This window comes from Puntigrus tetrazona, chromosome 5 (assembly GCF_018831695.1).
Source record: "Puntigrus tetrazona isolate hp1 chromosome 5, ASM1883169v1, whole genome shotgun sequence".
In the NCBI taxonomy this organism is placed as follows: Eukaryota; Metazoa; Chordata; class Actinopteri; order Cypriniformes; family Cyprinidae; genus Puntigrus; species Puntigrus tetrazona.
In genome coordinates this window covers 14,851,038-14,865,697 of record NC_056703.1, presented here as the reverse complement: position 1 = coordinate 14,865,697, position 14,660 = coordinate 14,851,038, and the positions used below count along the sequence as shown (strand labels likewise).

At 37.9% G+C, this 14,660-nt stretch overlaps 1 protein-coding gene across 6 annotated transcripts in view; it reads left to right on the top strand.

Moving 5' to 3' along the window:
* The window catches only part of wdfy3 (WD repeat and FYVE domain containing 3), a 62,921-nt gene that overhangs the window by 9,780 nt on the left and 38,481 nt on the right, over window positions 1-14,660 (top strand). For all 6 annotated transcript variants that reach the window (XM_043240085.1, XM_043240082.1, XM_043240086.1 and 3 more), the window contains exons 2-11: window positions 887-1,097; window positions 2,690-2,813; window positions 3,786-3,895; window positions 8,361-8,522; window positions 8,610-8,802; window positions 9,170-9,356; window positions 9,690-9,856; window positions 11,874-12,341; window positions 12,666-12,764; window positions 13,896-14,089. In XM_043240085.1, the coding sequence (XP_043096020.1) occupies window positions 918-1,097; window positions 2,690-2,813; window positions 3,786-3,895; window positions 8,361-8,522; window positions 8,610-8,802; window positions 9,170-9,356; window positions 9,690-9,856; window positions 11,874-12,341; window positions 12,666-12,764; window positions 13,896-14,089 (1,884 nt within the window). In that variant the 5' untranslated portion in view covers window positions 887-917. The remainder of the gene's footprint in view (window positions 1-886; window positions 1,098-2,689; window positions 2,814-3,785; window positions 3,896-8,360; window positions 8,523-8,609; window positions 8,803-9,169; window positions 9,357-9,689; window positions 9,857-11,873; window positions 12,342-12,665; window positions 12,765-13,895; window positions 14,090-14,660) is intronic.

The following is a 14,660-nucleotide window of genomic DNA, read 5'->3' as shown; positions in this document are numbered from 1 at the left end:
TGTCAAACATGACAAAACAAGCCATTTTAGTGATGCTTTGTTTAAAACGAGGGGGACGTTTTTAAGCTGCAGGATGTTTTAGGGTACGAAGGAACCTCATATGTGCCAAAAGATCAAGGCAAATGGGACTTCCTGTGACCCCTTTAATACTGTTAGGATCGTGGTTTTTGCCGTGGTGTTAAAGTACTTCAGGTGTGCTTTAAGTAATGAATGGAAAGCAAAATTAATCCATGTAGATAAAAATATCCAAAGCTCATTATCATAACATTTGATCATGAATTTGATGATATAATATTGTCTGTTGCCCAGCCCTTTTAGCAAGCAGTGTCACCTATTAGTGGCTGTTTCCTGCATGTTCATTTGCTATTTTTGTTTGTTATTTGTAGTTAGCAAGAAAAAGCATTAGTTTGTGTCAGATCTTCCTATGTCAACTGGAACCGTTTAAAGTGCAAAAAATGAACAAAGGAATTAGCCTACAAAAACAAAATGGCTTCTCAATTATAATTTTTTTTTTCCTAAGAACATGTGCAATTATATACAAATCGTGTTTTTTTTTTAATACATTGATATTTAAGTTTGCTTTTATCACCATGTCCTTGAAATGAACCTAAATAATATCTTGGATCTTTTTTCGCTTGCATGTCCTGCAGTATTTCTGAACCTGCAGCAGAATACTCACTGTAGGGTCTCAGACAGAAGCAGTTCGCTGCAAAAAAATAAACGGGCTGAATTTGATCTGCAATTTGAAGCTAGCATATCGCGTCACATCAGAAGTGGACTTTCACAAATCGACAATCAATTTCCCTGACATCTCGTTATTTCTCCTCCACACCCTCCCCTTCGTTTCCTCCTTTTCACGAGACCTCTCTTTTGTCTGTTCTGTCAGGGCTGGCTTCGGCCTCAAGAAGCCTCTGAAAATGAATATGGTGAAGAGGATCATGGGGAGGCCGCGGCAGGAGGAGTGCAGCCCGCAGGACAACGCGCTGGGACTCATGCACCTGCGCCGTCTCTTCTCCGAACTCTGCCACCCACCGCGCCACATGACACAAAAAGAGCAGGAGGAGAAGCTCTACATGATGCTGCCTGTTTTCAACCGGGTGAGAGCGATGGCTGTTTACATAAAGAGACAGTATCATCATAGTGTAATGTGCTTTAGGGTAATGCAATTTATATATAAAAAAAATCAGAGGTAGACAAAGTAGAGAGACTTATCAACAGTATGACCTCACCAGTCAGAATGCATTCACAGAATAGACAAATATATAGACATTTTATTGCAACGCTAACAGTAAAACACCCCTGGTGGCTTTGTTCTTTCTTTTTTTTTTAATTTATTGTTTTTTTAAGAGGTTGGAGGTTTGAGGATAATTAGTGACAAGAAATCAACAGCATGATTTCTTTTCCTACTGGCTCAGCTGTGGCAGTAGTTCAGATTTCTTGTCTGGGCTCAGTAAGATTATATATTATTATTATATATTATTATAAATATATATATATCTACTATTATATATATATATATTGTATGTATGTATATATATATATATATATATATATATATATATATATATATAGCCAGTGAATTCCATTGTCTTCTTTTACAGACAAATCACAATTTTTTTTATATAGTAAAAATAAATCCCATCTTTAAGCCAAATTGTTTACACTATACTTACTGTTAACTTAAACAATGAGACGAAGAGAACCAGCAGATACAAGTGCTTCATTTACAAAGGCTAAGTAGTCGTTATTACATCAAGTGACTCTCACAGGCTGGAGAAGAGCATGATGGTGCTAATCATCCAGCATTGATTATACACAAACACTGCATATGGCCCCAGCTACAGCTCATCATTGTGCATGAAAGAGCGCTGACCTGCTGCAGCCTGTGTGCATTTGGAGAGCACTCGTAGAAGTGGGATGAAGCAGGCGCTCTATTTACAATGCTGTCATATTTGATGAAGAGCTATAGACTATGCGAAACGCTGCATATTAGCATTAACACCTCAGTATGCCTCTCTAGGTTTAGATTTCTTTAAACAAGAAGAGGCCTGGCAGTCTAGATTTGAACATGATGGTCTCGTGCCTCTTATTAGAGTTTGTGGTTGGTATAATTTAACTGGACATTTCTGACTGTGAGCCAGATGCTGAAGGGCAGTTTTGTGAATGTTTTATCTAGGCCCGGGTTTTGACACACATTTCACGATTTGATTTGATTTTCATTCACAAGCTTGCGATTCGATTTGATTACCAATTACATTTTTGATATATCAGGTGCGGTAAATGCGAAATTTTTTCAAGGAAAAAAAAAATCTCTCTCAACTAATGTTGTAAAAAATATAAGAGAAGGTTACACTTAATGAAGTTTTTAAAAAAATAGGAAGTGGCCTTTAACGTTCCGTCCATTAACTGATAAACGGCCAGACTAATCAATTCTCGGGATTTTAAAAATCAATATCATTCCATGAAAATGAGAAGCGATTAATATTGAGAGATCTGTATTTTTTACCCAGCCTTAGTCATATCAGTGATGCTACCAACTGAACATACTGCTCTTCAGACATCCAGGGAGCTGATTAAACATCAGCTTTTTAACTCAACAGGTCCCCATCTTTGTAGAGGGGAAAAAGGACAACATGGAAAAAAAGGTTGATTGAGCTCTATAAATGGTGTTCTTGTGTATGTGTGACAGGTGTTTGGAAATGCTCCACCAAACACGATGAATGAGAAGTTTTCAGACCTGTTGCAGTTCACCACTCAAGTGTCCAGGCTGATGGTGACTGAGATCAGACGGAGAGCCTCCAATAAATCAACAGGTACTTCAGACACAAAGATGTATTACACAGACTTGGTCCAATCCATTTTAATTGTAGAGAAAAAAAAAAAGTCTCTTTAAAAAGATAGTAGCACGATGAATTAAAATACATTACAAAATCAGTTATTTTAGAAAGTTGATGGAAACATTAAAATTTGACCACACTTTTATTTGCTAAACTTTGCCTACTTTTTTCAGTACATTAAATTCCAGAAGGATTAATGCAAGTCTCACACATTTTATCTCATTTTAATGTATTATTTAACTTTTAATTGGCCCATTCATTTTTTTCCAATTATTATTTTTAAATTAAGTTATAGAAGGTGTATCTTGTTTATTAGTAAGCTTGTGTAGACATTAGTGTTGATCCTGTACCTGCTTTATGGTGCTCTGCTGTCGGCACACTGTGCGTTGGCAGCTTGTGTTGGCACATGATGTACAGTAATGTTTATTTTTGGTGATGTAATCTACCGTGACAGCATATGCTGCATAGATCCACAAACACCAGATTGAGCATCTATCTGAGGAGCCATGGTACCATCTATTATGTTTTAACACTTGTTTTTGAATTCAAACTATATTCATAATGTTTACACAATAAAAAAAACTTTATGTAAAAAAAAGTTAATAATAGTGTATTTATTCTATATGTGAGATTTATTGTATTTTTTAAAATAACAATGGATTTCAGTATGATTGCATTTTCATTGGAGCAGAAAATAACATTCTTCTGAGTAAATCGTATCCTTTGTGAATTCACTGGGGTGTCACGATATAGCATCTCAAAAAGGGGCAGCAATGGATAAATGAGAAACGAAACTGCCTGCATGTCATCACCTCTAATTGACTCAGCGTCCTTCCCCAGATGAGGCCAGTCACACACAAGCTGACGTGTGAAAATGGATTTGATCCACATGCACAGACTGTTAAACGCGTCAGTGATTCTGTTTGTGTGCGTGTGCTCCTCCCACAGAGGCGGCCAGCAGAGCCATTGTGCAGTTTCTGGAGGTAAATCAGAGCGAGGAGGCAAGCCGGGGCTGGATGCTCCTGACCACCATCAACCTGCTGGCTTCCTCAGGACAGGTCTGTGTGTTTAATGTGCAGCAGATAAAATGAGTGAAAACATGGTCAGTCTGGAGTAGAAAAATCTTTTTATTAAAGTCTTATGCTCACAAGGCTGCAATTTGGTGATCAGGCAACAGTTTTAATATTTAGAAAAATTTTTTACAATTATTTATAGGTATTGTTCACCTACAAAAGGAAAATTCTGTGCTTAGTAACTCATCTCTGTCTTTGCAAATCCTTAAGACTTCTGTTCATCTTTCGGAGCACATTAAATTAAGATATTTCTGATGAATTTTGAGAGCTCTCTCACCCTGCAAGAATTGTTGAATAAAGTTTTTATTTTTGTTTTCTTCACTCGTAGCTTTATAAAATTAAGGTTGAACCACTGATGTCACATGGACTGCTTTAGTGATGTATTTGTTACTTTTATGGGCCGTGAATGTGGTAGTTGTGTTGCTGCCTGTACAGGGTCAGAAAGCTCTCAGATTTCATAAAAAATATCTTTAATTTAATGTGTTCCAAATGAATGAAGGTCTTACAGGTTTGGAATTACATGAGGGTTAGTAACTGTTTATTATTAGGCTACCAAAATGGTATTCTACTATTTTTTTTTTTTTTTGCAGGCTTTTCCAATTTTAAGAAATCGTAAACTGTTGGTATGTCAGTACCTAGTGTTTAAGAAAGATACTGAAACTAGCCAATGCTAGGTTGACCTTTCAGCACACTATCAGCGGCTTATTGCTTAAATCTAAACACAGCGGGTGTAATTTGTTGAGCGTGTTGCTTGGTTCACCTTATCTCGAGTTGCACAGACCTCGGTTATCACAGAAGGAGAAACGGCTTTCTTCTGGATCGTGAGACTGGTGAACTGCGTGGAGGCTGGAAGGATTAGTTTGGTGACATTAGTACATGTTGGGTTTAACCAATAGCAGGAAAATGGAGGAATATTCCTCACTCTAAAGTGAAAGATGGCCTGTTCAACAATGGTTGCAGACCTGATGTCTCAACTTCCAGCCTGAGGACGGTGTCACGAACGGCCCGTTTCTCAGGCTATTGACTGCTCAAGCCCACACAGCTTGAGGCCATAACTACCAAGTCAAGGGTCACTTTACGAAGCCCTGAAGTGAAAGGTGTGGTCAGCTACACGCCACATGAATGGTCTCCAATTGCTGTTTTTTTTTTTTTGTTGCCCTGTAGCACTTCTTCTCGTGGATTGATCAAACAGACAATGTGCCTATCATGCCATTCATTAGATGAGGAATGACTGATCCCACTCTCATCCAAAGCTCTTTCTCATCAAATCATTTTTTCAGTGCATAGTGGGGGCTACAGTAAAGCCATGCCATGTATCGTAGTAGTAAATGGTTTCTGGGAATTAGAAGAGGATGGTTACATCATGGGCATTCATAACAGGCTGTCTGCGTATGTCCCATAGTCATGTGTTGTATCGACTGAATGGGAATGTTGTAACTACTGTTCCCACAAGAATAAAACCCTTTCAAGTTCAAGTGCTGTGGCAGTACCATGGTACAGTGATAAACATGAGATCCACATTGTTCGCCAAGGTAATTCGATGAAAAATTCCCCATATGTGCATTTATTTATTAAAAAAACATACTATTAAATATTATTGTGGTTTAAAATACATGATCTATTTTAATACTTTTTAAAATGGATTCATTCCTTTGACGGAAAAGCTTAAATTTAGCAGTCTTTACTTCAGTCTTCGCTGCAACATGATCCTTCAGAAATCATTGTAATATGATGATTCTTACTAATTTCAGTGTTGTTTTGTGAAGACAGCCGTACATGGGTTTTTAGGATTCTTTAATAAATTCGAAAGTTCAAAAGAATATAAATATTTTTGCACTTAATGCACCCTTGATGATCTGAACTTTTTAACAGAATTGTGTATGCTATTATAATTAGCTCTTTTTTTATGTTTATGTCTCCTTGTGATTTTTTTTACAGTTATTTTCCTGCAGTGCAAGTTGTTTGTGTTGGCCTGTTTTAATAAAGTAGGATCTCATTAATTGGCTGAAATTTTGCCAGCACTCTCAAATCTCTCTAAAGTCTGTTGTAAGCTCTAATTTTATTTTGGTTCATATAATCCTTAAGGATCATTTACCTTGAAAACACACTGAAAAGAACTTGTGCACATAAAGATGGAGTGCAGAAGTGTAGATTTCCTGTGGCCTAATAAGTGCCCTTTCTTTTACACACACACACTGCCTATTTTTCCTACTCCCTCTTTCTGCTTTACTGTGAATATATAATGGAAACACTTTCGGATAAAATCTCCATGCTGCAGTGCACATAAAACACATTTTCACCACCACTTAAATACAGACCTTTTGAAATGCGGATCAGTTTAGAGCTTCATCCAGAGGATGAGCTTGAATTAATTGGACATGCACCATTATCATGCAGGAGGTTCTAGTTTTGAGAAGTATAACAAGTTTTTGAGGGGTGAAATATGTTTGTATTCTAAGCTGTGAGTTGCAGACAAAAACTGGTGCTCTTGGCAACACCCTCCACCCCTCGGAAACAACAAAGGTCTTTTCTTTTCTCTCTGTAAGGACGTCCTTCATGCTCTACATTCCCAATGCACCCTCAATTCACCCTCACAGGCTCCGTCTCTTGTCTCGTCTTCCCCTGCGTCGATGGTCTGCGAGATGTTCTCCTGCTTTTTCTCCCTTTCATTGGTGTTTTGCTGTCAGACAGCAACGCAGTGGCTGTAGGTGTCATGTACACTTGACCCTAGACCACATTGTCCGCTAGCATTCAGTGTTGAGGTTATCTGCCACAGAGAGAGCTATTTCAAGTCTTGACCGGCTGCCATAACAGGCTTTATGGAGTCCAACTGGTTCAATTTCCCTCACACATGGACATTTTGCCTGAGAGGCTTTATTAGTATAACTGTCCTTAATTTGTATGTAAAAGACTATTAATGTTGGTAAATGGTGTTTTTTTTGGATTTGACAGAGAGTTGATTTATTTTTTGTGCACGTAGTGTGTTTACTGGAATGAAAATGCAGAAGTGATTAATCTTCTGTTCTGCTGTCTCATTCTTATGAATCATTGAATGTGACTGTGCTGTAATGCATCCTCCATTAAGGTTTGGCAGTGCTGGGATTCTTTGGCCTCGTCTTACGACCTGTTCACAACAAGAACAATTACTATATTGATAACTGCACTATTGTGTAAAAGTTTATTTAATTTTTTTAACAAAATTAATACTTTTATTCAGTAAAGATGCCATTAAACCGATCGCAAGTGATAATGACATTTTTGTTCAACCCCCAAAATTATTATTAAATATTACGTTTTTTTCAACAATGACTTGAAAAGTGAACTTGAATGTTTCAGACCTTTTGTGAGTAAACACTGCTGCAGACTGGACCTGCAATGAAAAAAGTGCTTGGGCGTATGTGTGTTTATGTGTGAGACAGAGAGAATTATTGGCCCGGATTGAGCTGAATCCTTCCACTTCCTGACTTGCTTTTAAAGCGGCTGATGGGAATTTATCCTCTCATCAGTGTTTCATTGGCACCGTCAGCAGGATCCTGCTCTGATTAGTGTCAGGCGAGACTGCTGCAGGTGACATGGCAGTGAAAAGCGAAGCTCTGACCCACCTGCAGCATTTCGTTTCAGTCAAGTCCACCTGAGCCCCTTTAGTGCAGAGTGATGACATCACTGATCTCTCCCATATATCAGGGTTTCACAAAGGACCCGAGAACCAGACTGTGTAATGACATGCATTGTATATCTTCTAGCCTTTTATCAGTACACATAGTTTATTGGATTTAGACAATATAGAAAACCGTTTTAAGAATATTTTACAGTGTTGCTGTTTTTACTGTATTTTGGATCAAACAGATGCAGCTTTGGTGAGCATAAGAACTTTTAAAAACGGTTTGGACGCATAACGTTTGCGCAGTAGTGTAAAAGCATTTGTAGTAACAAAAAATATGTTCGTGTATCTGGTGTAATGCAATGTGTTTATGTGGTTTAAGTAAAAAAACAAATAAAACAACCAAAAAAAACATTATTTCCCAAATACTGTACATCATTGTTTCTCCTGAAACGGGTCGATTTTTACAAAGCTCATCATTCTGAAAAAGCGAGGTTTGCTCTGATTGGCCAGCTATCCAGTACATTGTGATTTGGCTGAATATCGCAAGCATCTGATGGAACGTTACATCCCTTATCATACTGCGATACCGCATCCCTGCGCTATTACACCAAAACAATAAACACATTACAAATGAGGCATTTGTGGCATTCAGTGGGGACATAATTACTTTGCAACTTTAGGGATCTTATTTATGCACTAACAGCTTGTAACATCCCAAAGAGAAAGCAAAACTTTAAATCATATGACCTCTTTAAACAGGTTGCCAGTGAATCATATTCAGTTGCATAAAAAACATGATCTGCTTATTAGCTGAATATGAATCCTTCCCCTTCTATGTTTCTACAGAAAACAGTGGACTGTATGACCACCATGTCTGTGCCCTCCACGCTGGTGAAGTGTCTATATTTGTTTTTTGACCTGCCCCACATGCCCGAGGTTCCTGCTGCCACCCAGACTGAGCTTCCTCTGGCAGACCGCAGAGCTCTTCTACAGAAAGTCTTTGTCCAGGTCTGCCTGTCTTTATGAACAGCATTTTCTCCACAAAATATGCATAAAGTCTAGATATGTAGACCAACTGTGACTTTTTCTTCTCAGATACTTGTGAAGCTGTGCAGCTACGTGTCTCCAGCAGAAGAGCTGGCCCAGAAGGATGATCTTCAGCTGCTCTTCAGTGCCATCACCTCCTGGTGTCCCCCCCACAATCTTCCCTGGAGGAAGAGTGCCGGAGAAGTGCTTACCACCATCTCCCGTCATGGCCTCAGCGTCAATGTCGTCAAGTACATCCACGGTAAGTTGCGGTGATGATTTGACTTCTTTCAGCGTGGTTCTTTGCCGTTGCTGTTTATGGATGCATAATACTGACAACGTTTTGCTGATGGCATCTTATGAACACTAGTAACATTTTAACCTTATGTAACTGGTTACTGTTACTCACTTTTGTGCTTGTAGCATTTTTAGAGGTCAGGGTCTGGTGTTTGCAGACACTTTTGCCAAGAATTGCTCTGCAGTTAATGGATCAATGCTCAAATCTTGGCCCTTAAGATAGATTTAAGTCCTTTGAAGTATTTGAATCTGGAAATGTTGTCTAGAGGCATTTGTTTGTTTACTGCAAAAAAGTTGCTTAAAAATGTGACAGTATTTGCTCTCTCTTGCAGAAAAAGAGTGCTTGTCAACGTGCATCCAGAACATGCAGCAGTCAGATGACCTCTCTCCTCTGGAGATTGTGGAGATGTTCGCTGGGCTTTCCTGTTTTTTGAAGGATTCTAGTGATGTCTCTCAGACACTCCTGGATGACTTCCGCATGTGTCAAGGCTACACTTTCCTCATAGATCTTATGATCAGGTAACTGATTTTTTAATTTAAATGTATTGCACAAATCTTCAGGAATTTATATTTGAAGGATAATGTAACTTTGCAGTAATTATCAGCGGACTATACATTTTCATACTTATTACAAATTTCTAAATAAATCAATATTCCATGCTGTTCCTTTAGAAATCATTCAAATATGCTGAGTTGGTGTTTGAGTTATTTTATTATCTTGCTTTTGTGTTTACTTAGTGTTAGCTTAAAGGGATAGTGTAAAATTAATATTTTGAAAGAAAATTTATTTTAAATTGATTTGAAAAATAATTGAGTAGTGATATTCTCTTCTATAATTGCTATACATACTAGGTTGGAGCAGGCCAAAGAGGATGAATCCAAAGATGCTCTAAAGGACCTGGTGAACCTGGTGACCGCTCTGACCACATATGGTGTCAGTGAGCTGAAGCCAGCTGGTCTTACCACCGGAGCACCCTTCCTGCTTCCAGGTTTTGTGGTTCCACAGCCTTCTGGGAAAGGTCAGCCCTCATAAACTGACATGCACTTGACTCTTAACTTGTGTCACAGCACAGCTGGGTGTGAAAGCTGGTGATGTGAAATTCCAGGGGAATGTTGAACTTTGGCCAGAAAATATGAAAAAAAAAAAAAATTGGGATTTCGGATGGCAGTGCTGAGGCTTAGTAGCCTGCATTACTAAAATACTTTAGAGATTTAGTGTGCTTCTATATTTGCAGTCATTCATATTTCTGCATCCTCTGGATTTCTAATCTTTCTTCGAAACAAAGAAATTCTAATGATTCATTCAAAAAATATTTCAATGATACATGTTTTTTTAAAAGCTTGCAGGATGAATTAACCTTGCTGTAATCAATGGCTGTCTAAACCTTTGAGTGAGATTAGCAGTTTTCTTCCTCGTGGCATTTTCAATTATTAACCCCCTCATCTGTGTCTGCTCCTGCCTCCCTTCATCAGCTAGATTACTCTTTTAGTCACACAAGGAGAAGGGCCTGCGGTTTCTGAGGGAGAATTAAAACGTTAGTGTTCACTGGCTCTAAATGGCATTAATTGGTCAGAAGGAGGCAAACGGCAGACACCTACTGTGTAATCTGGTTAGGTTATTTGTTTGGCTTGTCTTATGCCTCGCCAAGAGCCATTAAATGCTGTAATTAAAATAATGGCTCCAGATTATGTTGTTTATGCACCCAGTCACATCAAGACTTCCTCTTTTTCTTACAAGCCAATCACAGAGATTGTTTATTTCCTACTTTGTGGTGTCACTTTCACTCAACCAGCAACAGAGCTCAACGAAGTGGAAGTTCGTAAGGGTTGAATGCACAAGAATGTGTTTTTAAGGGTTACAGGGTTGAAGGACTGGCTTGTCTCGCTCTATGGTCATGTGACCGTCGGGTGTATTATTGCATACAGTGTGTTTTAGTTGTATAGCATACTTACTCTTCAGGAAAAACCCAATGGAAAAATACCAGTAATCAATTTTGTGCTCAGGACATTGGTGGCTATTCAGCAGTGTTGTAGTCGAGACAAGCTCATTTGAGTCTGAACAAGATACCAGAAAAAGGTTGAGTCAGTTGTTGTGTTTACATACATGGTCTTAATGTACTAATAATGAGATTTTCACAATATTGCGATTTTAAACTTTACCTCATGTAAACGCAATACTTCAGTCTAAATAATGTGATTCAGCTCTTAATCGCAGCTAGCATAATCCTGTAATAATACCCATATTAAAAATGATGATGGCGAAGAAAGCATCATATTTCTGGGGAAAACACAAATGACTGCCACCAGTCTCTGTTCCTTAACCCCATCCAGAAACGGCGAGTAAAATGCTATGCAAACTAATTGTCGTCACATTTCTATGGTGCCGAAAAAACATGAAACGCAACCATACAAAAGTGTTTTGCATTAGAGGTGAATAAATCAAAACAGCGACCAGTAACCATGAAAATATGAGACTTAAGTCTAAGTATGTATTTTCATGGTCTTGGTCTTAATCTTTGAGTTTAAAATCCAAGACCATATTAATCTTGGCCACATTTGTCTTGGAGCTCCAGTCACATTTTAAAACCATCGTATTTTCATGTTCTTGGGTACTGTTTTGAATGTAGATGGGTGATTTTATTCAGGGATGTGTTTCTCTGGAACATATTTAAAATTTCATTTATCTGGTATTAACCCTAAATATACTTTTTGTTAACTGTATAACTTATTTTATTTGCCTTGCTGCTGACACGGTGTTAATGAATAATTACATAAATCATAGTCTTGGTCTTGTTACGGACTTTTTATTATTTGGAAGTAGTTATGAATATAAACTTCTGCATTCAGATTGAGAGGAAATGATGAAAATATGTGAAGTTGTGTGTTACTAGCTAGAGTCCATCAAAGGTCACTGGAGTTTGTAGAGTCTAGACAGTGGTGCTAAATTAATAGTTAAGCCAAGAGTCATTTTTAATAATGTATTGGTTATACATTGTACATACAATCATTTCAAATCTTTTTTTGTTTTTTTTTCAGGCCACACCGTCAGAAACATCCAGGCTTTCTCTGTGCTTCAGAATGCCTTCTTGAAGGCCAAGAGTGGTAGATTAGCACGTATGATCCTTGAAGCCATTGCCAATATATATGCTGCTGACTATGCCAACTATTTCATCTTAGAGGCGCAGCATACGCTGTCGCAGTTTGCAGAGCGAGTAGCAAAGCTCCCGGAGGTGCAGTCCAAGTACTTTGAGCTACTGGAGTTTGTTGTCTTTGGACTTAATTACGTACCATGCAAAGAGCTGTTTAGCGTTAGCGTGCTGTTAAAGTCGAGTACTTCTTACGGATGCAGCATCACAGCCACTCGCACTCTTCTCAAACTCGGACGCCACCACCTTGTCTTCAGTGATGTCTTCCGTGAAGTTGGACTGCTGGAAGTGCTAGTTAACCTGCTCCACAAATATGCAGCCCTGTTGAAAGACCCAACACAAGCCCACAGCGAGCAGGGTAAATTTTATATGAACTAGAAATAAATAATATATGTTACTAGGGGTTATTTAAGTATTTTTTTTTATAAAGTACATATTACTATTTTAAATTGGCTTGTATTTTTTTTTTTTTCATTTTTATCATTTTTAAAATTATTATTATTATTATTATTATTATTATTTTTTAGCTTTGAATTTGAGGAATTTTACATTTTAAATTAGAATTTTCTTTTTTAAAATAGTTTAAGTAAATTTCAATAAGAAAAGTAAAAATTTTTGTCTTAACAATAACAATGCTGATACTAGATATAGTTTCAGTTACTGCTCCCTCCACTGTGTTCAGGTGATGCCAAGAACAATGTGGCTGAAGAGCAAAAACAGCTTGCATGGCTTGTTATGGAGACACTTACAGTCCTCTTGCAAGGCTCCAACACCAATGCAGGTAAATGTGTGCATGGCTTCGCTTTTAAGTTGACTTTGTAATATAAGGTTTGGAGAGGGGAATGACATTAGGAAAGAGCCACAGGCTGGGACCACATGTCAGAACACTGCCCAGAAGTCTATGGCTCTGAGTTTTGCTGTGTTTTGAAAGAGGAAATGGTGATCAGTAGGCTTTGAATTAGACTGACACTGTAGTTTTGGTCTCACTGTCTCTTCCTCTTTAGCTACTTTTATTTGTAATCAGCGCCTCATGGAATCGGTCAAACAGAAGCACTGAATTGAATACAGAATTGAAGTTCTTTATTTGTGCAGAATAGGACGTTGAACTCTCAGATAGAATTTTCTCCTATTTTGAATCAAAAGTAATTTAAATCACAGTGATATCCTTTTCATTTAAAATGTTTTATTTAGTTTTTTTCTTACATTAAATCTGTAAACCATCATTTGCTACTTCCTACTCATTCTTGAGAAAGATGATATTTTAAAACTGTAAGATCTGCTAAAGATTATTTTGATTTAACTTTTAGCAGTATGCTGTTATACAGATAATATACATAGACATAATGCCGCAAAGGTCTTTTTTTGATTTCATATGGTCTTGTACAGATATATAAGATTTACATAGCTAGCTTTAAAACTTTCCAGTGCACCCCTTAGGCTTTCATTATAATTGTGTTATTGTTCTGCCATTTTTCCTTTGTTTTTTTAAGCACTCAGGGATGAGTCAAAATTCATTTCTATGCTCTCAGGCCCTGCAGTACTCTCCCTCCCTGTGCTGAGTCAGGTCTCAGGTTGAGAAACGTTCTTAACTTCAGCTCTGTAATCATTCCTCTTCTATATCATGGCTGCTGATGGTCTCAGAATGCTCTCTCTTACAGATGTACTCATGCTTTATTAATTGTTAGCCAGTCAGAACGGCTTTGTGACAAAAAACGAGCGAGCAATTCAAAATATGGCATTAACACTGAGATAGTCAGTCAATTCTAAATCTCACTATTTTCGTGTTGTGTTTAATATTTACATTAAAGGGTACATTAAATATCTTGCCAAACTATAAAGTTGAAAGCGAAGTTGTCTCCAACCTTATATGACACTGACATGAATTTTTAATGAGAAAATTGAAATCTCTCAGGACTGTTCCGTGAGTTTGGCGGAGCCCGGTGTGTGCACAACATCGTGAAGTACCGTCAGTGTCGTGAGCACGCTCTGATGATCATTCAACAGCTGGTGCTGTCGCCATCTGGAGATGATGACATGGGTACTCTGCTCGGCCTCATGCACTCCGCACCGTCAACAGAACTACAGCTCAAAACTGACATTCTGCGGGTGAGGCACATTTATAACTTTGTGAGGAAAATAAATGACACATTCAGCCAAGCTGGTTATAGGTGCAGGCTGCAATGGAGTACATTTGGAAAATAATAAATGTCCACATTTTGAAATTAATGCTTCAAAATAGTTTGAATCAAATATGTTGCAGCGGCATGTTGCAAATAAAAATGCACTTCTATTTTATGTCATATAATAAAATAATATAGCAGCCATTAGGCTGTGTGTCCACCAAAATGTATTTCCTGAGGCTAACATTTTTTTCAATTGTTTTCAATTGTTTTCAATGAAGGGGTGACATTATTTAAAAAGCCAGCAACATAATGAGGTGCTGAGCATCTAATGTTCAACTTTGGGTAAAACGCTACTTTTTATAACTTTCCCTTTTGAGGTTATACATGCTGAGATGCAAGCAGATGTCATCAGATCTTTAGGATGGAAGGAGAGGTAGAGTTAAATGGCATTTGCATAGTGGTGATCTAAAAAAGCCATGGTAATAAATGAGAGAATCTAGTGATGCGAAGAGGCAGGGAAGAGAAGTGGTCCAAGAACTGAGCCCTGAGGCCCA